Source organism: Tachysurus vachellii, chromosome 18 (genome assembly GCF_030014155.1).
Source record: "Tachysurus vachellii isolate PV-2020 chromosome 18, HZAU_Pvac_v1, whole genome shotgun sequence".
Classification (NCBI taxonomy): Eukaryota; Metazoa; Chordata; class Actinopteri; order Siluriformes; family Bagridae; genus Tachysurus; species Tachysurus vachellii.
In genome coordinates, this window is record NC_083477.1 from 6,302,031 (window position 1) to 6,326,614 (window position 24,584).

Consider the following 24,584-nt stretch of genomic DNA (forward strand, 5'->3'; position numbering starts at 1 on the left):
ATCATTATCTGATTTATATTCACAGAAATCTTTTGAACAGCTCTGTATTATGTGCATTGGTGTTAATCGTATTAATGGCAACTGGTGAAACTTCACAAGTTCAATTAGATGTTTAATGGATAAACATAACTTGCAATAAAGATAGACATTTCTGTTATTCACATAAAAAGGGACTTTAATTGATTTTACCTTATATACATAAGACTGTCCTTAATGTTACGTTGCTTATGTCACAAACATGACCACAGTGTATGCTTAGAGTTTATCTGAAATGCCATAATGTTAGTCAAAATGCCTTATATGTCTTACCAGACTTCTGCAGATGATTCACACTCGATCAACAGATTGAGAATTTCTGTAATATTTATTATTAAAAAGTTGTTACATGTAGAACTACCTGTTGTTCTACTGTATCTGATGTGCTATCTGATGTAGAATATATGTAGGATATCAATAAGATGCCCTGCTGTGATAGCCTGACATTTTATATAAGAATGATATAAAATCTGCATGAATAAATCCGTTGTTTTATACATTTCTTGTCAAGATAAAAAAGAGCCTTAGATGCTGTGGATTAATATGAATCTAAAATAATCAACTTAACTTATAAGATACGAGAAGGCTTTGTTCAGCTTGGTGAAGGTTGTGGAGCTCTTCCTGCATAAGACCTGAAACCTACTATTATGTGGTTAAACAGTTACAATGGATATTGATTTTCATGATCTGTGTGAGTGCATGTGCACTGTATGTACATGCGGCTCCCCCATCTTTGGCAGCAAATGGCCTAGAAAAAACATTGTGTAGGCCCCAGTCTAATACACACCCACGTCTGTACACAGAGATGAACAGACTCACCGTAGTGCTGCTATACCGGCCCAGGTTGCCATGGTGACAGGGCCTTCCCCCCATGCTGCACTGTAGGAAGTGCCAAAGGGAAATTAAGCTTGTGTGTGTGTGTGTTTTCTTGTGTGTGCAATGAGCCATGAATTTGACATGGAAGTCTCTGGGCACCCAAAACAGCCTGGGTTATACATCACAATTAAAGACACTCTCTCTCTCTCTCTCTCTCTCTCTCTCTCTCTCTCTCTCTCTCTCTCTCTCTCTCTCTCTCTCTCTCTCACACACACACACACACACACAAAGGCACACACAAACATTTGTCTCTTACTACCCTTGTGAACACCTCCCACTGATATAATTATAAGTGCAGGTCATTAATGTTATGCTACTCCTAAATCTAACCCTGACCATGCATAACCTTAGTAACCAAAAGAAAAAAATGTTCTCACAAAGTCAAAATTGTCATATATTTTATCCTTTTGGGGACACCTGGTCCCCACCAAGATATAAACACACACATACACACACACATACACACACACACACACACACACACACACACACACACACACACACACACACACATATATATACACACCTATTCAGTGGTACAGGTTTTCTAAAGAGACAGATAAAGGACAGGCTGTTGAATAATTACAGCCGTTAAACAGCAGCTGCACAACCAAATATCATGTCCGTGTTTATACCACAAGGCAAAGCTGATACCACAAAATTACCTTCTGGTTCATGACCATTGTAAGGTCAAAGAAAGCCAGAAATTGAGCAGAGGAAGAATGTTTTGTGTAAATTATATACTGTATTTGTGCTCCTCCCTGAACATTTCACAAATCAAAAAAGTTCATTCTAGTTGTTGATTAACAGGAATATTTAGATAGTGACACTCGATAAATACCATATCAGTGTATGTAGTTTGTTGAGGTTACTTAGTTTGTTGAGGCTATGAAGTGAAACAGCAGTGCCACAGATGGAAAATATCCAACATTGTCCAATGCTGCTTTTATTAAAACATCACGAAAATAATCTATTTTATAAGAAACAAGATGGAAAATTGCAATTACCAAAAACAAAAAGTTATCATGACATTATCCTATATATATATATTGTAAAGATTTTTTTATCCTGTTTTTAAAAGTAACCATATAAAAATATTAAAATATATTAATTACGATATTAACTACACTTCAGGGCATCCTGGTATATGTTATATCTTTATTTTCTTACAGCTGTTTAAATAAAACAAACTCTAAAATAACTATTGTTATAATACATTGAAATTTAACTTAGTCATTATTTAATTGTGAAGAAATTAATTGTTTTATTAGGCATTGCCAGAATATTTTAAATGTACTTTAAATATACTAAAAGCACCACTATTAAAAGAATTTCATGTAGCCTACAATGAAATATTTATATATAAATGAATATAATTATTTCTGGCAGGAATTTTTGTTCTTTTATGTTCTCATTTAGATTTTCTGTTCATTTTTCTTTTTTTCTTTCTTTACTATAATGTTATATTATATTTCATTATTGTATTACATTTCAATATCCACACTTATATCATACATATATATATATATGTGATGATATAATTAATACCTTTCTACAAAACATCAACATAACTAGTTCAGACTTTTTTATCAGGAGATACCATCGTTTCAGCGTATCAACGCATCCCTATCTGATAATTATCCAGAATGCGTAGCCTTAACTATGGTGTAATATTTATTTCTCTGGCACATTTACACCCACCAGGAGGTGTCTCAGACTGAAGTCTTGAATGTTGAAAAAGATGGCAGACAAACAGATGGATAGACGCAAACAGTTAGGCTAAAAGACTTGGGGAAAAAGGACAAGAAAACAAGTGAGACTACCCATGTGGTTGATCAGAGTTATTTTCAGAGGCAGAGAAAAGAGGTGAGAAATTTTCTCTCGCAGTTTTAATAACAGCGCTCATGCTTGTGTGTATTTAAAAAGATATTTGGGAGATCCCAAATATTTGAGGCATATTTAATCATATCAAATATCAAAATTACATGGTATTTCTTTCTTGCTCAGGGTACATTTCATGCATTTGCATCCTTTATCAGTAATCCATCTAATAAAAATGCTTCATATGCATATGGTGAGGATTAGTTTTCAATGTTACTAATATTACTAAATATCCAGTATTGTTATCTTGGCACTTCAAAATGTCTTTCCTACTTGATTTGGTACTACGTATGTGTCACTTTTACTAGAATTCATTATATAATTTATCATTTCCATATAAAAAGACAAATCCTAGAAATAACAGATCCCTTTATGATTATAGGCCAGATTGATTTTTAAATTATCCAGTTATTCAAATAGTAGGCAGATTATTATGCAAATGTGTAGCCACTATATTCACATATATAAACCATTAGAGCTTTTTATCCTTTTTTTTCCCTACTTTATACACACAGAACCAAAACCAATTAGACTGTTAAAGTGTATTGAAACATTTCACAGCATATGAACAATATTTATTCATAATAATTAAATATATAATACTACACTGAAATCTCAATGAAACTAAAGTTGATATTATCCTTATTATTGGTTTGGTTTTGAATAAAGTTTCCAGTAAACTGGATATACTTATGATAAATTATATATATATATATATATATATATATATATATATATATATATATATATATATATATATATATATATATACTTATATATATATATATATATAAGTATATATATATATATATATATACTTATATGATAATAATGTTTGATCACTGACTATAAAAACTGTAGGACATGCGTCCCCTATTTTGGTCAAGTTTTGAAAAAAATGTATTGTCTCCTTATCGATGGTATTTACATATTTGTGTCTGTTTATTAAAAGAGTAAAATTGAGTTTGTGGATTTATTTTCAGTTGTATGACATTGTGAGTCAGTTCACTGAGAGAACATTTGAGTAGGAGAGTTTGTGTTGGTCATAGAATAGTACATGTCACTGTCAGTTGTCAATTTGTTGTGACAAACACTGAAAATGGGTGTTTTCTCACTTCCTCCTTCTAACTCCGAACTTCACAAACACGTACACATGCACCCTTCAGGCTGACGACTGCATTCTCAGTCATATTTTGCTACACACCACCTCATACCACTCCTAAATTTGTGAGAGAGGGGTGAGAGAGAGGAAGAGACAGCGCGAGAGAGGGAGAGAGTTCTGACCCTGCCTGTGACAGCTAAATTTAACCCCCAGTTTGCAAATGTAGCACAAGTCCTGCAATCCGACCCCCCCCCATCTTTATCCCTGAACTGAGTTCAGGTTCCAGGTCTCTGTGCGTGTGTGTATGTGAGTTGAGAGAAAGAGAGAGAGCGGGAGAGAGAGAAGGAGAAAGACAGAAGAGGAATGTGGGTTGGGGGCTTGAGGTTAGCAGAGCTTTTGGCCCTACTCTCCAGCACACTTAAAACTTTTTGGACATACTCAGGCACACATACCCTTGTGTGACACACATATCACATTTGGATTGGACTCGGACTTCTGGGCGTGAATCGGGGCTGCCGTGGCGAGGAAAGAGTGCCATGGAGACAAATGAACGGATTCACAGGCCCATAGTGGTAAGAAAGATCTAGAAATGATTCAGTGTGTGTGGGTGTGTACATATGGTTTTTAATATGGCTTGATATCAGAGAAATGGCTTCCAAGAAATGGCCAGGGTTCACATTCAAGTTATTGTTGTCTATTTCCTCTTTCTCGTGGACTCTATCGTTCGCTGGTGCGTTTGATTCCATTTTGGGCTGGGCAGCTGCATTGGTCCTGTGAGTTTAAATTAGACTTCCAGCTCTACACAGGGTCCCTACAGGAACAATTTGCACACACACACACACACACACACACACAGACACAGACACACACACACATACAGTGTGTATATATATATACAGTATATGTATAAAACCACTAACTCCACATTTCTATTGTACTTTCTAATAGCAGCTTGGTAACCTGATCATTAATGTGTAATTCAAATTAAGTGCTATGTCATGAAATCATTTGTAATCTGTAGATTTACTTTTGTCACTACGTATGTTGCAGAAGTACAAGATTCAGTTATAAGCGTTTGTATTAATAGCACGTTTATACATCTGTGATGGTTTTGATATGATGATGGTTTTAAGCATAGAAAGTGACAGTGTGGAGTGTGTTAAGTTCAGATAAAATAATGACTGCTCCCTGTTTTGATGGATTGGTATTTTACTGTTTCTGTGAATTGCACTGAAACTGGTTCAGAATGGAAAATGACTGACTATGTTATTGAGAGTTGAGTTCAGATGTAATAGATGATTAGTATAATCAAACTGTGACTTGGCACATAACTGTCATCCCTATTTTCCTCCCCTTATCTCTTTTATGTGAAATTTTTCTGTTGTTCTTTTTATCAGAAGACCCCATTGCTCTCATGTGAGTCAAAAAAAATCTTTAAAATGCCCTAAGTGATTGTCCCTAGCCTTTGCATTGTGTTTCTGACATTAAAATTATCTATTTGTTAAATGTTCCTTTTATTTTTTTTAATTAGATCCTGACTTTCGTTGACCAAAATAGAAAGTCAGGTGTTCACTGGGGTTTTCCCATCATATTTCTGTCAGTGTGTGTATTAACTCTAGACAGTGTCCTTCTATCGCAAATGATCTTTTATTTTTTTTTAGCTTCTTTTTTACTCCGTTCGTCACTCTTCACACTGACTCTACTGGGTTCCTGGCAGGGCTGTGGTAGTGTGAAGAGATGACGGTTGGTGAAGTGAAATGCTACATCTGCTATTTGTAGGGCTTGGATATATTTAATAGCATGTGTAAGGAGAGAAATATGTGTAAATAAGAAAATAGATGAGATGGTGGAATGGTATTTTGTTCAAATGTAATAATTATATAACAATGTAAAATAATTTATAATTTTTTTATGTAAATCAGATTTTTACGGTTTGTACAGTGACATTCAACTGAATGAGAGTCAGATATGTGTATATATATAGTTATATTGTATTTGCTATACACTGAAGACATTTGGGTTTGAGATCAAAAGATGAATATCAAATATCTTCAATTTCCTAACTTTCCTGAAGTGGGATTGGGATTGGGATTGGGTGATGGCTTGGGCTAATCTTTATTGATGTTGGAAATCATGATGGTAGTGCAGATTGAATTTAGAAGTTTATACTAACATACTTGCTTGCCAGTTTACAGACAAATGCATCCAATCTAATTCAGTTCTACCCAAAACACACTGCCAACACACCCTCAACTTAATCAGGGGGGAAAAAGGGAAGGTTTTAGACTAGACAAGAAAATCACCAGAGTTTAAGACAACTGAGCATGCTTTTCGCCTTCTGAGTAGGAGACTATAAAATGTTGGTGAGGTCAGTGGGTCACTGGCGACCGCATGTTATGTGTGTGTTTTTTTAATGTAGTTTAGGATTTAGGATTAAAAGTATAATACCCAAAAGAGATGTTTGAAGTTGTTTAACATTGAATTTAGATATAAATATCAGATAATAATCCAATCTGATCTTATTTGATCTGATCTGTCATCTCATATTCATCTTCTGTGACTATATTTACTCACAGTTAAAATATATACGGATGAACTGGTTGGCCATAGCTGAGCACACTAATCTCGCTGAGTGTTTTTGTTTTGTGCCTTTAAGAGATTCTGCTGTTTAATTAAAAAAACATTTAAAATGAATCTTATAACACTTATAGTTGCAGCTATTAATTGCTGGTGGTTGTTTTGGTGTTATAATCGCTATTTTATAAATGTAAAATAATCAGTAGTTTTTTGTGGGCATTTGTCTAATGAACCTGCAATAATTTCTCATGTAATCTCTCAAGAGATCATGTAAATTTTTTGTCACTCTTGAGACTTCAATTTGTGTTGCAGTTCAGTAAGTGAACCAAATAATATAAGCACAACGCACTTTGTTGCTATAATCCGTTGAAACCACTTGCATAAATACACTGAGTCAAATAGAACTAATACAACATTATTAAAAAAAATTAATTACTAAATTATAATATAGTTTAAAAATATAAAAATCTTTGTCTGCTTTCATAATTTTAAATCTTGTTTAAGTCAGACATTTTTTTAAAGTTTTACAAAGTCACCAAATAGGCTAAGCAAGGACATCAGTGGTCTGTAAAAGTTCAATTAATAGACAACTCTTAAAACAGATTATTTATTCACAAATTCACAAATCTTAATCCAGATTTTGCATAATATGAAGAGCTCAATCTTGGTATAAAAATAAGAGTAAACATTTTCTATTTATCATGATCAAATAGATTCATGACATTACAATATATTCTTAAAATATAATAGCCATTATGACACATTAATATACTATTGCTATATACATTCAGCTCCAGTTTGCTTAATGTTCATTCACAGACACTCTGACAAGAACAGGCCTCATGAGGCACTATACAAAATGAGCTCAGATTCTTTGATATTGTTAATATAATGTGTTATGATCCCTACTTATAACTATTCAAATGCCTTATAATAGATAATAATAGATATAACACAATGCATTTGAATAATAAAAAAAAACAAAAAACAGTGTACACAATGCATAATTAATTAATATGATTGTGTCAGCAAATGACCCATTATCAGTAAGGTAACAGCAAATTGCCCACATATACCAGAAGACATCCGTTAGTATTCCAGAGGGCTGTTGCATTTATTAAAAAACAAAAGTATTGCATTTATTAAAACAATAATTCATGGAACGTCTTAAGCAGTTGCGGGAATAATTGGCATGAGGCCTTTCAGTAATCCCAAGTTAACTGTGTTTTTCCAGAACAATTAGAATTTGTATGAGCAACAGGATCTTCCTCAGTCAAAGACTAATAAATTAATTTGAAACTTCTTCAATTCTCCAGATTTTAAGGCCAACATGTTATCAGTACACATTTTAAGATTTTTAATTAAGTATTTAAAAAAAAAACTGTCTGTACATTGGCAAGCTAACTGCCCCACCCTGAAGACCATGACTCATGTGTCAGGCTTGTCTTAAAGATATTTTCCTAATTTTCATTTGTATAAAACAAGCTGCTGTATTTGTATGAGCAAGGGTACAATGCTAGTTAATCAATAAGATGTCTTTGTGGAAGAAGAGATTTTTTTTTCACCTTTTTAACGGTCCAGAAATTCAATGGATTTCTAAATGATCTAAATGAAATTCAAAACAATATGTGCACTAATAAGATAATATATACTACCATATTTTTTTTTAATCTTAATTAAGTGCTGCTTGTGTGGTTCTTTTTTGCTATGAATAATTTAACAACATTTCATTTGACATATGTCATCATAGTGAATTCTCACCTCTATTTAAACCTCAACACAGTCACACTCACTCAGTTTCTGCAGATATCTTCATGCCTGTCTGCACCTCCCACGGTTTAGAGCGTGCCTGACACCTGACTACAGCAAGAGGAAAAAAGGGGGAAAAGAAGTTAACAGGGAAAACAGAGGAGTGGGTGTCTTATATAAAGATGAACTACAGTACATGATCTATACTGCTGCATTGAAAACTATTAGAACCAGCTCAGCAGTATGTATCTGAGAAGGAAAACAGGGAGTAGAGGATAAGTACCAAAAAAGTATGACCATGTTTTAATTATGCAAATTATTTGTGTTAATTATTATTGTCTGTTGACTCAATACTGATTAAAAGGGAAATTACATACAAAACCTGTAAGTGTGTGTGTGTGTGTGTGTGTGTGTGTGTGTGTGTGTGTGTGTGTGTGTGTGTGTGTGTGTGTGTGCGTGTGTGTGTATGTGAGAAAGAGTGTGTGTGCATGTAGTCTGACTGTACACAAAGTAGGTGTTTTTGTGCAGAGAAATAGCCTGAAGCCTAATATCTCTTTGTCTCATTTAGATCTGTTTGAAGATAGTTTTGTTACCTAGACAACACTTATCATGAATAAAAATAATTTGAACTTGTGCTCACGTTACTGTCATCGTTCTTCCCATCTACATATAGTTTCTTTTTTCTTGGTTCTCTGTGGTTTCTTTACTTACATCTCCCAAAAAACATGCAAGCACGTGGCTAATAATTGTGTTTGTGTGTGTTGCAGTAGAGTTGAAGTTAAAGTATCTCTGATTATATACAGTATTGTACAACAGTTTTAGGCATGTGTGTAAAAATGCCATAAAAAGTAAGAATGTTTTCAGAAATAGAAGTGTTAATAATTTACTTTTATCAATTAACAAAATGTAAATGAAGAGAAGAGAAATCCCAATCAAATCAATATTTGGTGTGACCACCATTTATCTGCAATACAGCTTCAATTCTTCTAGGTACACTTGCACAAAGTGTTTGAAGAAACTCGGCAGGTAGTTTGTTCCCAACATCATGGAGATCGAACCACAGCTCTTCTGTGGATGTTGGCTGCCTCAAATCCTTCTGTCTCTTCGTGTAATCCCAGACACACTTTATGATGTTAAGATCAGTGCTCACTGGCAGCAAATGCATCACTTCCAGGACTCTGTGTTCTTTGCTTTGCTGCAGGTTCTTATTAAGATTGGCTGTACGTTTGTGGTTGTTGTCCTGCTGCAGAATAAATTTGGAGTCTAGTACAGTATATGCCTGTTTTTCTCAGCATTGAGGACACCATTAATCCTGACCAAATCTCCAACTCCACCTCCACCATGCTTTACTGTTGCCTGCAAGCATTTATTATTTTACTGCCTCCTAAGTATTTAAAATTTTGACTCATCAGTCCAGAGCACCTGCTGCCATTTTTCTGCACACCAGCTTTCCGTGCATAGTCGAGTCACTTTATCTTCTTTCCACTTTGGAGGTATGGCGTTTTGGTCGCAGTTCTTCCATGAAGAACCTCTGGCCAGCCGGCTGCATTAAGTTTCCTTGCAGGCCGGTCCTGTGTCTACGGTCCTCAGCATTGGCGGTTTCTTTGTGCTTCTTCAAAATAGCACATATTGAAACCCTAGTCTTTGCTTGGGAGAGAGCTTGCAGATGTTCTGCATGTGTCTTGTTGCTGTGCTCAGTCTTGCTATGGTGTATGACCTGTGATATCAACTGGCTTCCACAACCTCAACTTAGTAGCAGAGTTTTGCTGCTCCTCAACCAGATTTAAGCTCCTACACAACTGTTTCTGTTTTAGTTAATGACTGTGTTTCAATCTACATACAGTATATAATTGATGATGATGAGCAACTGCTTGGTATAATTGGTTAATAATACCTGACTCTGACTCTACAAAATCCCTGACTTTGTATGTACAGAGTGTACAAGTGTAAGAATCGATGCTGGTTTTTAAACCAAAGTGTAATCACTCCAAATATTGATTTGATTTTATAAATTGATCAAAATAAACATTTAAAATATATATTTTTGAAAGCATACTTACTTTACAACATTTCTTCACAACTGCCTTATAATACTGTAAGTCTCTGATAATCTCTGATAATATTTACTTACTAATTTTCTCACTGACTCTCCACACTCTCTTCCGTCTGGTCCCTGAGCTGCAGTCGGTTTGGTCTGGTGAAAAAAACAGCTTAATGTAACTCAGAGCTCTCCTGAAAAGTTTAACTTCTTTCAACTTTTGAAAGAATGGCTTAACTCTGGGGAAAAAACACCGCCGACAGCGCTTTCTGAAACTGCCCACATTCTGATCGCCTTGCAGCTGCTTCCATTTGAACTACATGTAAAATATAAGCTAGCGGTCAAGGCAAAAGGCTGAGCTCATCTTGTGGGGGAAACTTGCGAAACGATTGATTTTATAGCTTATTGATCGAAAATTAAGACATTTTCCTGATAGTAGTGAATAATGTAAAAGATCACTTCAATTATTGTAGTTATTTGATTAGTAAGATGATTGGCAGCATTGTTTTGTTTTCTGATTGAATGAAGTTTCTGTTGATTTAATGCAGTATATGAAGAAAAGAACTTTGAATACTTTGCTTGAATGCACAGTACTGAATGTACCTCTTCTGTCCTTCCGCCTCCTCTTTCTCCTTTTCTTACTCAGGGTTCAGCGGACTCCTACACCAGTCGTCCCTCAGACTCTGACGTGTCTCTGGAGGAGGATCCAGAGGCTCTGAGAAAAGAGGCAGACAGACAGGCTCTGGCAACCCTTGAAAAAGCCAAGGTATGTGTTCTTATTGCTTCTTTTCTTCTCATTCCCCACCATATTTTACTAATTTCTCAAAAATCTACTGCCTTTCCTGTTGTCCTTTTTTCCCTCATCCAGCTTTCTCTCTCTCTCTCTCCCTCTCTCTCTCTGATGAATGTTCCTATGACTAATCTTATTCCCATGTGTTGCCTAAATTGACGTCTTCCTCTGATACAATTTCACTGTTAAATCATGTGAAGTGGATTTTCCAACAACAACCTTTTCAGTAGTAAAGCAAATCATTTACAGAGATACTACAAAATATCTCAGCTCATGTTTAACCTCATTCACCTTTATGTTGTCCTTGAATATTATGATTTAGTTAGAAAGGTCTGTAGTATCCAGACTATTATTTTATAAAGGAAATAATTTGGAATTTGTGCAGTATCTTTAGACACTGTTATCACTCATGTGTATTTGAAACCTTATTCGATTACATTTTGTTCTTTTTTTTTTAATTACTATCTTCTGACTTTCTGTCTTAGACTAAGCCAGTTGCATTTGCAGTGAGGACTAATGTTGGTTATAATCCGGGTCCTAATGATGATGTTCCAGTGCAGGGCATGGCCATCTCATTTGAAGCCAAAGATTTCCTGCATATCAAAGAGGTCAGTTTCCGATTATCGTCTGGGATGACATGTCCTGTAAATCTTTAATTCATGGAAGTGCTTAACAAATTGATTGCTTGTTGCTTGTGAATTACACTTTCTATACTAAAACAACTCTAATGAAGTTCTCCTGTAATTGTAATTAGAATAGGTGTGTGATTTGAATGTGATTTTCCATTTAAAAACATTGGCATCACCAGCATCTATTTATGTCTTTGGGATGAACTGGAATGTATTTGTTCATTGCAAGATGCAAAAAACAAGATATATACCCAGCCCATTGCATCATGTTGGTATCTCCATCACCATTGTAACCATGGTAATATAATAGTGCAGCAATAATTGCTAAGTGGTGTGATTAGGCGTGCAATCAAATCAGCTCCACTTTTTCCATTTATAAATGAATCTTATGCAAGGCAGCGCCGTAAAGCTTTGGAAAATGCACAGAATTATAATTTCAATTAGAGATTTTTCTATCAATTTTATTGGAACAACTTACAGCAAATAAGATTTTGTCTCCATTATCACTATATTTTATATGAATACTTCAGTGGTTGTTTCCCAAGTGTTAAGATTTTTAAACGCTACCAGTCTTAAATTTAAAATCCTTTAAAACAGTACAAGGGGTTGACTACACTAATGTAGGAAATTAATAATAATAATAATAATAATAATAATAATAATAATAATAATAAACTTTATTTTGTATAGCGCCTTTAAAAGTTTCTCAAAGCGCTTGACATAAAAGATGAAATTAAAAGAAATTAAAAAGATACACATAATATTACAGACACTAAAACTAACCATACAAAAATAAAAAGCCAATAAATAACAAACAAAGTAGTTCACATAAAAGCTACCCTAAAAAACGTTTTAGGATGGGATTTAAAAACACCCAAGGATTCTGCATATCATAATCTCTGAGGGCAGGGAATTCCACAGTTTGGGAGCCAAAGAAGAAAAAGCTCGATCACCCATAGTTTAGATCATTAGATCATGTTTAAAGAGATAATGTGCAAAAGGTCAATGATGAATATAAACAAAATGACACAGTGCATACCAGCTGAGAGTACTGAGTTGTTACATGCCTATTTTCCCCTTAGCATAGTTCCCTGCTATGGACAACACAATATAGCAAAAATATTGTGAGCTACATTTGATTCCAAAATTTTCTCTTTCAGTGAGAACTGAATAGTGTCTGCATATACGTAAGTCTGATCAGAGGGGATAAAAGTAATGTGTGTGTGTGTGTGTGTGTGTGTGTGTGTGTGTGTGTGTGTGTGTGTGTGTGTGTGTGTGTGTTTCTACTGACAGAAATATAATAATAACTGGTGGATAGGACGTTTGGTGAAGGAAGGATGTGAGGTGGGTTTCATCCCCAGTCCAGTCAAGCTGGAGAGCACTCGTCAGCTACAGGAGCAGAGGAGTAGACAGAACCGCTTAAGCTCCAGGTATACATGACAACCAGGAAACAATCTCATCCCCACATAGTAGCCAGCTACTTTCATTCATACTGGATTTTATTAGTCAACATTTCACAGGCACAGCATAGATAAGCCTTTAATAAAAATATGAAATGTCTTTCATCACAGTCACTGTTTTTAACTAATGCATTTCATTCTTCTATCAGTAAGTCTGGTGGGAGCTCCAGTTTGGATGTTGCCTCAGGAACTCGTAGGCCCACTCCACCTGGAACAGGTATGCTCAAACAGGAAATGAAATCGCAGTTTAGGCTTCTGTGCTGGTACATTTCTTTCCTACCCCCAGGATCAGTTTTACCTTGCAAACAAATATTCAAGGCGATCTTTGGGGTTCTGACTTTTGTATAGCCCACTGTGCCCTACTTTATTATCTTATCATCTGCCTACATCCTACCCTATTTCCCATTTCACACATTATGTTCTCTCCAGATACACCTCTTTTAAGTTGTACATTTTGTCATACCTTTTTATACGGTAATTCGATTTGTAACTCTTTATTCTTCTTTAATCTCTGTTTTCATCTATGTTTTTTATTATCTCATAATCTTCACTTAGTGTACATTACGTTTCTGTTTTCTCTCCTTCTACCATCACTTTTGTTCTGTCTCTGATATGATTTCTGCCTTCCTGTCTTTCTCTGTCTCTTTTTCTCCACCTTTTTACCAAATCTCCTTCGCCTTCCAATTGTTTCGGCCCCCTGTATAGCTGATATGTCAGCACTTTATGATGATACATCGGATGTTGAGGAGGTGGAGCATATTGATGCCCGGGATCGTAAGGGCGTGGCCAGCAGTGTCACCTCCCCTCAGGGCAATATACCTCGTCTGCCTTTCTTTAAGAAGGTAACCATAGTGATAGTTCTCAAGCCAGAGTGCATCAGGAAATACCACTCACCATTTCAAGCTAATACCCTGAAGTCTCTTCTAACCAAATATCTCCTTTGCAAGATTTTCACATTTCCTGTTTCTTATCACTTCTTTGTGTCCCAGGTTTTGGACATGCAAGCATGATCTAAAATTCTAACACAAATCTGAATACCTGATTTAAATTCTCTGGATGTATTAACAGCTTGTCAATAGCATCACCTGCATTGTGCTTCTCTTTATTTCTTTGTTTGTGTTTGCACGTTCTCTCTTGGTGTTTATGGAATGCTAGGTGGCCCAGCTAAACAGAAACAGAAGTCGGTGAGTCATCAGAGCAATTAACTTTAACATTTCCGCCCCATTTCTTATAACCCCGTGTGCTTTATTTTCCTGTTGTAGCAAAGGTTTTGGAGCTTTATGTATTTGTTGACTTGAACTCCCATTCTCCATTATGGTGACTTACCATTTTGGACAAAGCAAGTGTTACAACTTTCAGATTTTCTAAAATTAGGTGTGAATATTTAAAAAATAGTAAGCGGCAAAAAAGTGTTTAAATTCTGTACAGCCTTGTCAAATATTTAGTTATACAGGATTTCTGTGAAAAAACTTGTAAGTTGTCACTGCAATGATTGTGATAAATCTGAGACAAATTAATCATTTTAACTGGTATGCTAACCCATTATGAAAATTATGTATATACTGTATGGTATAACATGACAATGTTATACTGTAATTTTAGCCCTGTTGTGGCTTGCTTCTTGGTCATTTTAGACCCTGTTTTACATTTTTAAATGAATTTATGTGCATACTGTACTGTATGTGCACATTAAAATGTTTCCTTTTGATTTCTCATAAAAAAAAAAAACTTTCTCTGAAAAACAAATGTATCCGAGCACAATTGTTGTCTGTCTTTTAACTAGTAAATTAAAAAAAATGTTCTGAGGAAACAGGAAATAATCCAGTTTAAAAAATTTAACATATGTAAAAGAACCCAAATTTGAAACAAGATTGTTATGTATCTGAAGTGGGAGGGGTTTATTGTAAACTCTATGGGTGTATTTCAGTAGCAGGAACAATGCTATTAATAGAAAGAATGTTTTAGCCACGTTGAACAAATGAACTTGACTCACAACATATTTTGTAAAGGATTGCTAGACAGCTGGTTGTTCCTTGAAACTTTGATTTTCTAGAAATTAAAAGTAATTTTCACATTCAACTACTAATTTGATTACGGAACTTCCTACTGTATATGCGGCTGCCCTAATTCACCAAATCATAATAAATCCTAAATGGTGTGTGCTGTGTGTGTGTGCGTGTGTGTGGGTGTGTGTAATCCATCAGATGGAACATGTTCCTCCTTATGATGTAGTACCTTCTATGAGACCCATCATACTAGTCGGGCCATCACTCAAAGGCTATGAGGTAAGGACTCACAGCATTCAGCCCCCAAGGTGCTATAGCTCATACAGCTCCATTAAAAATTAATGTTTTTTGTCAGTGTCACAAGACATTGTCATTGTCACTTTCTCTAAAATTAGTAGGTAAAATTAAATGTTTCCAAATAATCAGGCCACAAAGCAGAAACACTTGATACGTGTTGGAGATTGCTGCTCTTAAGATGTGACAGAGGAAGGATTTCCTCCTGTCTACTATTTTCTGTTTATTTTTTGTGTAATCAATTTCAGGTAACTGACATGATGCAGAAAGCTCTGTTTGACTTCCTGAAACACAAGTTTGAGGGCAGGTAAGTGCCAAAGTTTTTGGATAACATGAATATTAAGAAAGTGATGGCATGCCTTATAAATAACTTGATACTTTATACATCTTATGAAACAATACTCTATTAGACTATTATACTATAAATTATACTATTAGCTGTTGTGTATTGCAGGATATCTATCACGAGGGTCACAGCAGATATCTCACTTGCCAAGCGTTCTGTCCTGAACAATCCCAGCAAACACACCATCATTGAGCGTTCCAGCACCAGATCCAGTTTGGGTACAATAATCAAACACACACACACAGACACACACACACACACACACACACACACATAACATCTGACAGCAAAATCGGTTAATGTCTCAATTCTATGTTTATTTTCACTTAAAGCATTTTCATGGTTTTCAGACTGTATCATGGTTGCTCTGTTTACATTCTATCAATGTGTCCTAAACATTCTCTGAAACATTTCCCTGTGAGCTATTGTGCCTGATTGGCTTCTTCTTTCTTTTCATTCTATCTTTCTGGCTCTCTCCATGCACGTCTCTTTTTCCGTCACACACTCTACCCCTTTCTCCTTCCTTCTCTCTTCACTTCAGACGTACTGGGTACGTATCTTCTCATCTCTTTCACCTTTCCTCTGACTTCGTCCTTTGCCCATCCACATCACTTAACAATTTACTCTTATACTGTATTTGAGGCTCGGATACTGTCTACTGCATGCTTAACCTGAGAGTGAAAAAAGTAAAGGGTCCATATTGTATACCTTTTTTGCATTTTATTTTGCTCCTAGACATCCTTTAATAATATTTGTGTGGGTTTTAAATACGGGAAACATTTTTAAATAACCTCATCAAACACTTTTCCTTTTCTCCAATTAGCTGTTTGTATTTTTTATTTTTTTTTATCATTTAAAACTATATATAGTTTATATATATATATATATATATATATATATATATATATATATATAGCACCATATAGTATATTATGCTACAAAACTTTAAATTGTTTGTTGTTTTTCTTTTCTTTATGTCGGCAGAATTATAAGAAATATCCATTTTAATGTTAGGATGTACTGTATAAAAAAAGTGGACAATTATGGTACTGCTATTGGTCCAATATATAAACCTTTTAAAGAAATCTTGACACTACATTTTGCTTTTTGGACACTGAAATGTACATCTACTTTATTACAATGACCAACTTCATATATAACAAGTTTATTATAGTGATCATCACACTTAATCGAAAAAGGAAAGGGCTGTTTTTATATATTGATTGTATTGAACTGAGAGGGAATTTCCACAATATGGACCCTAAATAACACACACTGGATGTGTTTGTAATACTTTGGAAATATAGAGTATGCATTTTTTTGTTTACTTTCCATGAGTTTTTAGTGGCTTGGCTCTTTTGTAGATTTCTGTTCTTAAATGGTAAACAGGCAACATTTACATTACATTTACAGCATTTAGCAGACACCCTTATCTAGAGCGACTAAGATTATCTCATATTTATACAACTGAGCAATTGTAAAACGATTGGTAGCCCAACACTAGGCAACACATTCATAGGTCTCTCACACACTCACACTCACTCTCACGCACACTCTCTCTCTCTCACACACACACACACACACACACACACACACACACACACACACACACACATACATATATATGGCTTGGTTGTTTTGGATGTAAGAACAGGTGTAGCAGTGTTGTGTGTTGCCGAGGACAGCATCTGGGGCCTTTGATCTAACAGCCATAATAACCTTCATGTGCATGATACTAACATGGCACTACTTTTCAGTTTCTGAATGTATGGGTAGAAAATATTTGATATATTTCTCTACCAACTACCATATTTTCCCACTAAAATGTTTTGTTTGATTAACAGGTGTTTGTAGGGTTGTGGGTGTGTGTTGATCTGCGTGTGAATGTGCATTTTTAAAAATCTCCTTCTCTCTCTTAGCCGAGGTGCAGAGTGAAATAGAGAGAATCTTTGAGTTGGCTCGAACCTTGCAGCTGGTGGCTCTGGATGCCGACACTATTAACCATCCATCTCAACTTGCCAAAACATCACTGGCTCCTATAATAGTTTACATTAAGATTGCTTCTCCAAAGGTACTCACATTTCTCTCAGCTACATTCAAACACAAACAAAAATTGTATCTTACTGGTACACATTTTTATGTTTCATTATCTATGCACCTTTCTCTCCTTGTCTTTTATGTACATGCTTTTTCTTTTTAAGGTACTGCAAAGGCTGATAAAGTCCAGAGGTAAATCTCAGGCCAAACATCTCAATGTTCAGATGGTGGCAGCAGACAAACTAGCACAATGTCCCCCTGTGAGTATTTCTATCTGTCTTTTTTTTAATATGCATCTTTCAATTTGTTTGTTTCTACTTCTCACAAAATATATTTTTTCCACTTAGGAGCTGTTTGACATCATATTAGATGAAAACCAGCTGGAGGATGCATGTGAACACCTGGCGGATTATTTGGAGGCATACTGGAAGGCTACACACCCCCCAAGCAGCAATCCCCCAAACCCACTGTTGAACCGCACTATGGCCACCGCAGCACTTGCTGCTTCACCTGAGCCTGTCTCCAACCTGCAGGTACAGGTGCTCACCTCGCTCCGCCGTAACCTGGAGCTCCTGGATGGCTCTAACCCTGAGAAGGAGGGCCAAGAGGAGGAACATGCCTTTTAATAAGGGTTGTGGGGCTTAATACACAGCTGTGAGGAGAGGTCGGAGAAGCAGTCTCTTCCTCAGTGGCATGAAGAAAAGTACACACTGATCAAAGTACAGATAGCTGCTCAACAGATAGGAATCTATAAGTGCAATCGTAATTATCTGTGCTTCCTTCATATGAATCTCACAGGATCTTATTGACATATATCGCTCGAATATGCACATACCCCCCACACAAAAACACTGAACTACTATGTAGTCCTACAATCAGTATGCATTTATTGCCCATTCTGTACCCCAAATACATGCAAATATGCCCACAACAATAAATTCTCATCTCTCTGCCCCTCCCAACCACTGTCCAATGTTCTTTTGCCGCCTGGGAAACATGGACTCGATCCCTGCCCCTATCCAAGTTGCCATAGCTTCAGCCTTACAAAACATGCTTATCTCTTTACCTAATTAACACCATGTTTTCAGTCTTATCTGCATGTGGATGACAATGTTGCTAAGTTAAATCGCCATGTGTGTGTTTTGACTGCAGTTTGAACAAAGCCCTGTGCCCAGTCTCCACCTTAACAGTTGTCAAGGAGACAGGAGAGCTGTCGTCATGGCAGCAAGATATGTGAATCCTCTGATAAAGGATGTTAGATGTGATCATATACATCTAGCACCAACACATCACTATCAAACAATCTTGGTTTAAATTAGAAAGTCATACACAAATACTTTGAGAACGCAAATACACACTTTCACAAGAGATCATGTAAATATGCAGACCCTGATATTAACTCCTAACATGTATAGAACATGTACAGTATAAGGGGAAAAAACTAAAAAGCCGAAAGGTGAAATTCTCTTTCCAGGCCAATCATGTTTCACAAATGCTGGCCACAAGGGGACAGTAATGACATTATGTCTTTCTGTGTCCATGCATCTTATTATGGCTGAATCCTAAATGAATCCCTATTACCAAAATAGTGCACTACTTGATGCCTTTTACACCGTTTAAATGACACTATATTTCAAACAGGGAGCTATTTCAGATTAGTCAAATGTGTCATTTATGAACTTGGCAGCTTATCCAATAATGTTATAATTATTTTTTAACATAATTAAGTAATTAATTAATTTTAATTTAGCTATATTTCTTCTTTCTATATTTCAATATAAGTCTGGTAAGACCAATGATTTTCTCTAGGTTATTCTAGTCATATTAGGTGCATGAGCATGTCACGTTTCTAACATTGAGACTGGCAGTTAAACAATATGTACTTAACCAAAACAAAATGTTAGTGTACAACAACAGGGAGAGACTATTCTGCTTAACTTTTTTTATTGATTTACAGTATAAATAACTGATATAAACATATATAAGATATATCAAACTTACATTAAGTAGTTTTTGTTATCCATTTGGTACCTGATGAAGTCAGAGTCACTGCCCAGGTAATTTACTTCCTAAAAAAAATAAAAATAATCTTTTTTTTAAATACAAGTTTTGTTTGTGGTTGAAGTACTTCTATTAAATAGGATGCTTTAAATGTTGTTACTACAAATGCTGTAATCCTGCTGCTAAAGCAACAATACAAAATCCTTTATAATCCAGACGCTCATACCAAATGTGTGAAATATTTCAGATAAGGTAGTGATTTGTTACACATGTTACTAAACAAAGGCCTGATATTTTAGGTGCAAACAATTCTTTACATGAAGGAATGGCTAATCATACAAAGAGCCCCTTTAATGCACTATGAATACTTTGTTCATTCCTGCTGCTTAAAAATACACATTTAATGGCCTTATTCAATTCCCCACGATCAACCCGTATAAAGAAGGCCAACTAATGATTGTATGTTATATTTCACTGGGGACCTGAGGACATATTTTTTCTGTAAATGGCTCTTTAGTGTCATTGGACAAATAAAGCATAAAAGCATGCTAGTGTATGGTGGGAATGTGGTGTTTTAATATATTTGACATTTGATCTCAAATTCTAATTCTTGTACTAACTTCTTGCTTGCTCTGCTTTGTTTGTTTCTGCATGCTGATTGGCCTGGATTGTGTGATTTGGGGGCGTTGCTTGGCACAGGGGCCTTTTCTTGTGCACAGTGAGCCAAAGAGAGAGGGGCCTGTCGTGGAACGGGCCTGCCCCCAGGACTATCATACCGAGATGGGTGGAAAGCAGCCACTGCGCACTTCACGCAGTCAGTTACAGTCCGGGGGGCGTGGCTTATCACGACAGGACACGTTCGATTCGGAAACACAGGGCAGTCGTGACTCGGCCTACACAGATGACATGGAAACGGATCCATACGAGGAGCCAGAATCCTGTCGCAGCCGGTTAAACCCTGCCCACCATGCTCCACGGCAGGCATCCTGGGAGGATGAGGGGGCAGAACCAGATCAGGAGAACCTCAACCTTGCACCTCCAATGACCAATCAACATCATCGTGGGCGGGCCCACCTGAGGGAGCGCTACTGTCAAGATGTAGAGGCTGGTGAGACCATGGTAGGCCGCAACCAAAACCAGGAGGAGTGGAACAGAGACGTGTACATCCGCTAGAGCCAATACCCAGAGAGGAGGACAGGGAAGACACGGATATTACATGAAGGATTTAGTGGGATTGAAATTTAGGTTGACAATTGTTTATGTCTAAAGCTGGATATGTTTACAATCCATAAAAACCATCACAGGCAAATGCTGTACAGTTCATTTTCCATCATGCGCATTATGCCAACCAAGCTTACACTCATATTTCATTTAGCTAAACTTTTTTCAGGGTGAGGGAGAAGCAAAGACATGTTTGTTTCCATTTTATTTTTGTTTCTTGTTTTCTTTGTGCTGTCTTGCATGAACCCTTATCACTATAATGATAATTCCTTTTTCCAATGGCAATGCAGTAAAACTAAGAAAATATATAACCACAAACTTGTGTGTATGTATGAGTGGAAGTGAGAGCGAGTGAGTGCATGGGTGTATGTAACATGTCCTATTACTGTCTTAATCTGGGCCTCTTTATCCCCAGTTAGAATATTCTGGGCCTCAAATCTCTTTCGTTCCTTAGACTGGATACAATACAAAACAATTATTATGGAACTGTATTATATAAATTAAAGATTAAAAGTAACAATTGTTACACTTTTAACCTTCAGATATACCATGTCCATGGATTCAGGAAATGTATCACCAGTTAACAAAGGCCAGGATTTCCCAGTCTAAAATTCTCTTCAAAGAACTGCCAATATTCTTCATGTATATACTTTCTCTATTACTTTAGATATTATTTATTATGCTTATAATGCTAGAAACTGTATTACATCATTTGCCTGATATAGCTTTATTGCTGCTACGTGTTTTTCCAGCCTGTACAGTAACCTGTTCTAAAACTCACGTTTGTGGTACGAACAGTTTCAGTAATGTGGCTGACACATTAATAAAGCCGACCAATGTTAACTTATTTGTGATAACAGGTATTATTATGCAAGAAAACTAAATTATAAATCCGCTTTATTAAACGTGATGTGATTTTTTCCCTACCTTCAAATGAGAATGACCTTAAACAACTAAAAACAAAGGTCTAAAACAGGGTTTTTTCCCGCTTTGGTCTTGGAGGTTTGCTGCCTAAACAATTTCAAGTTTCCCTTCTCACAACCTCCTTTCTGGATTATTTGTTGTAAGCAGTAGGGAAACATTGAAGAGTGATGAGCCTCCATGACATGAGTTGGTAATTCATTGTCTAAAGCACTTTGAGACCTCCATCAATGGCTAAAAAAGGAGACTCTGATATTTGCCATGTAGAATTTCTTATGTGGCATTGTCCTGACTCCTGTGTTCATCAAAGTTTTTCTGATGCATTACTGCTGTGGGAACGAAAAGCTGTCTCATATACATGCCAATCACATAACAAATGATAAGTGCCAGAAAATTTCACAAAGTTACACCCACGACAAATTGTGGGTTGTCTTAACTCTGTGCCACACATGTTTTTGTTGTGTGGATGTGCTATAGAAGTGTCACCCTTTTTCTTTGTCTACCGTTATTTTTGTTGCTTTAAGAATCTGACTGATTGATCACGCTTATTTTACAAAGAAATGCACAGGCAAAAACACATACACACAGGTGTAAACAAACACGGTAAACCTTATACTGCCTTTTTCTCCTGCTTCTGCCTTTTATGTCACTATCTTTGTGGGCATTTAAAAAAAAAAAAAGGAAAAGGGTTTGGGTGTGTGTGTGTGTGTGTGTGTGTGTGTGTGTGTGTGTGTGTGTGTGTGTGTGTGTTTCTATCTGTCTGTCTGAGCACATGCATGAGTCTGTGTATATGTAAAGGGGGACTCTCAAGCAGCTTTTAATGTGCAGGAAGAGTGTCAGTGAATATCTTTGATGAGCCTGTTTTTATTCATGTTGCAAAAGGACATCATGCTAATGATGAAATTCAGAAACTGTACCAGAAAATAGCTTAATAATGAATGTTATTGTTGCGTTATTGCAATTGTTAATATATGACAAAACATAATCATGTAATCTTTGGTGCAAGATTGTAGCTCCTTTTTGCTTTTTTGCCTTCTGTTTTTAATCTGTGGGTAAATCTGTATTTTAATTAAAAATTTCAATCAGAACTCAATTCTACGTTTGAAATGTTTCATTGAGTCTAATATGTAATGGAGAGGAAGTAGAGGGGACAAGTTTAAAGGGACTCATACAGTAGACGGTTCATTTAAACAAAACAAAACATGTCCTGTTACCATGGTGGTGAGAACAAACAAGTGTAAAGTCCTGTAGAGAAGAACAAAAGTACTCTCAACTGAAAACCAGAATAGGCATAGATTGGTGTGAAAAGGGAGAAGAAGCAATTCTTTGTGTTTTGAAGTCAACTTGCTGAATGTGTGAATTCACACAGTCATTCCCAGGTTACAGGCTCACACCTTGGATCAGTGGTTCTCATGTGTCCATGAAGTATAAGCATTCTGTCTGGGATCTTCTAAGTTTTTATTTAGGTAAAGTAGTGAAAATCGTAACCCAAACTTAACAAAATTAATTTATTTTTAAGATTTTATAGTTATTTGCCCTTTTGTCTGCCGATCAACTGGGGTTAAACTAAAACAGCTAATGTACAACAAGCCTATTTATAATGTCAGCTTGGATCTAAGGTGTTCCCACAGTGGAAAGCTTAGAATGAAAAGCTTTATAGCTGTAATAAATAATAAATTACCTGTTGTTACTCCTGTCATAGATCCTGTAAAGGATCCTGGAAAGGTGTTTATAATCTTATATAGGTTTATATACATTTATAGTCATATATCTAGGTTTGATTTCTCCAAATCATCTAAAAATTTAGATCTTGTTAACAATTGTGGACAATAAAAATTTTTGAATGAAATAAAGTGGAATGACAAGAAATCAAGACCAAGACGAGATCAGTTAAAGTGTAATACACTGACATAACAGTAAACAAAACAAAAAATCTATTATGATTGATATCATTTTAAACCTTTTCCATGACTCAGCTTAAACAGCAGACGTGGGTGATTACACATGCTGAGGCTGGGATTGTTATCTGCATAATCTTTGTCTTTTTTTCCACAAACATACACAGTCACTTTTAAACTGTGTGCGGTCAAGTCTATTGAACATTTTGTATCTTGTTTTTGCATAATGACTCAAGTCAGGAATGTTTTGAGGTTCACTTATGCAATAAGAAAGCACATGTGCTGATTAGGCACAAAAACAATTTAATGTAAAGAGGATTTAATAGCACATTTAAAGGCGAAGCAATTATCTTTCAGACTAGTGAAAGTGAACATTTAGTACAGTGATGTTGACATGTAAAAATTTTTACATCAAGTGTTCATACATGTAGTGTTAACCACAACAGTCTCTAGTAAACCATACAGATTAAACAGGGGCAACACAGTGGTGAAGCATTGCGTCACAGTGCTGTTTTGAACCTGTCTTATTTGTCTGTCTGAGGTTTACATGTTTTGTTTATGTGTGTGTGTGTGTGTGTGTGTGTGTGTGTGTGTGTGTGTGTGTGTGTGTGTGTGTGTGTGTGTGTGTGTTGTTGTGGTTTTCACACGGTGTATGGGCTGTGTCAGTTGCAGAGAAATGTTTGTATCAAATATACCTAAAGCTTTTGCATTATTCTGTTTTT

At 35.9% G+C, this 24,584-nt stretch overlaps 1 protein-coding gene and 1 long non-coding RNA gene across 5 annotated transcripts in view; one reads left to right on the forward strand and one right to left on the reverse strand.

Moving 5' to 3' along the window:
* The window catches only part of cacnb1 (calcium channel, voltage-dependent, beta 1 subunit), a 33,056-nt gene extending 9,999 nt beyond the window's left edge, over positions 1–23,057 (forward strand). Inside the window, exons 1-13 of one of the 4 annotated variants that reach the window (XM_060892444.1) lie at positions 4,262–4,467; positions 10,906–11,025; positions 11,535–11,657; positions 12,972–13,108; positions 13,288–13,355; positions 13,844–13,980; positions 15,343–15,423; positions 15,687–15,745; positions 15,893–16,002; positions 17,704–17,855; positions 17,986–18,081; positions 18,169–18,354; positions 20,522–23,057. In XM_060892444.1, the coding sequence (XP_060748427.1) occupies positions 4,432–4,467; positions 10,906–11,025; positions 11,535–11,657; positions 12,972–13,108; positions 13,288–13,355; positions 13,844–13,980; positions 15,343–15,423; positions 15,687–15,745; positions 15,893–16,002; positions 17,704–17,855; positions 17,986–18,081; positions 18,169–18,354; positions 20,522–20,995 (1,779 nt within the window). In that variant the 5' untranslated portion in view covers positions 4,262–4,431 and the 3' untranslated portion in view covers positions 20,996–23,057. Of the gene's footprint in view, positions 1–4,261; positions 4,468–10,905; positions 11,026–11,534; positions 11,658–12,971; positions 13,109–13,287; positions 13,356–13,843; positions 13,981–14,293; positions 14,323–15,342; positions 15,424–15,686; positions 15,746–15,892; positions 16,003–17,703; positions 17,856–17,985; positions 18,082–18,168 lie in introns of those variants that run through there. The other 3 variants (XM_060892442.1, XM_060892443.1, XM_060892445.1) reach the window with 3 other exon arrangements.
* On the reverse strand, positions 8,233–19,890 carry LOC132861084 (uncharacterized). The gene is made up of 4 exons (XR_009649892.1): positions 19,823–19,890; positions 10,863–10,974; positions 10,353–10,415; positions 8,233–8,332 (listed from the first exon to the last, which is right to left on the reverse strand). It is a non-coding gene; the product is annotated as an uncharacterized LOC132861084 (long non-coding RNA).
* Positions 23,058–24,584: the final 1,527 nt, after the last annotated feature.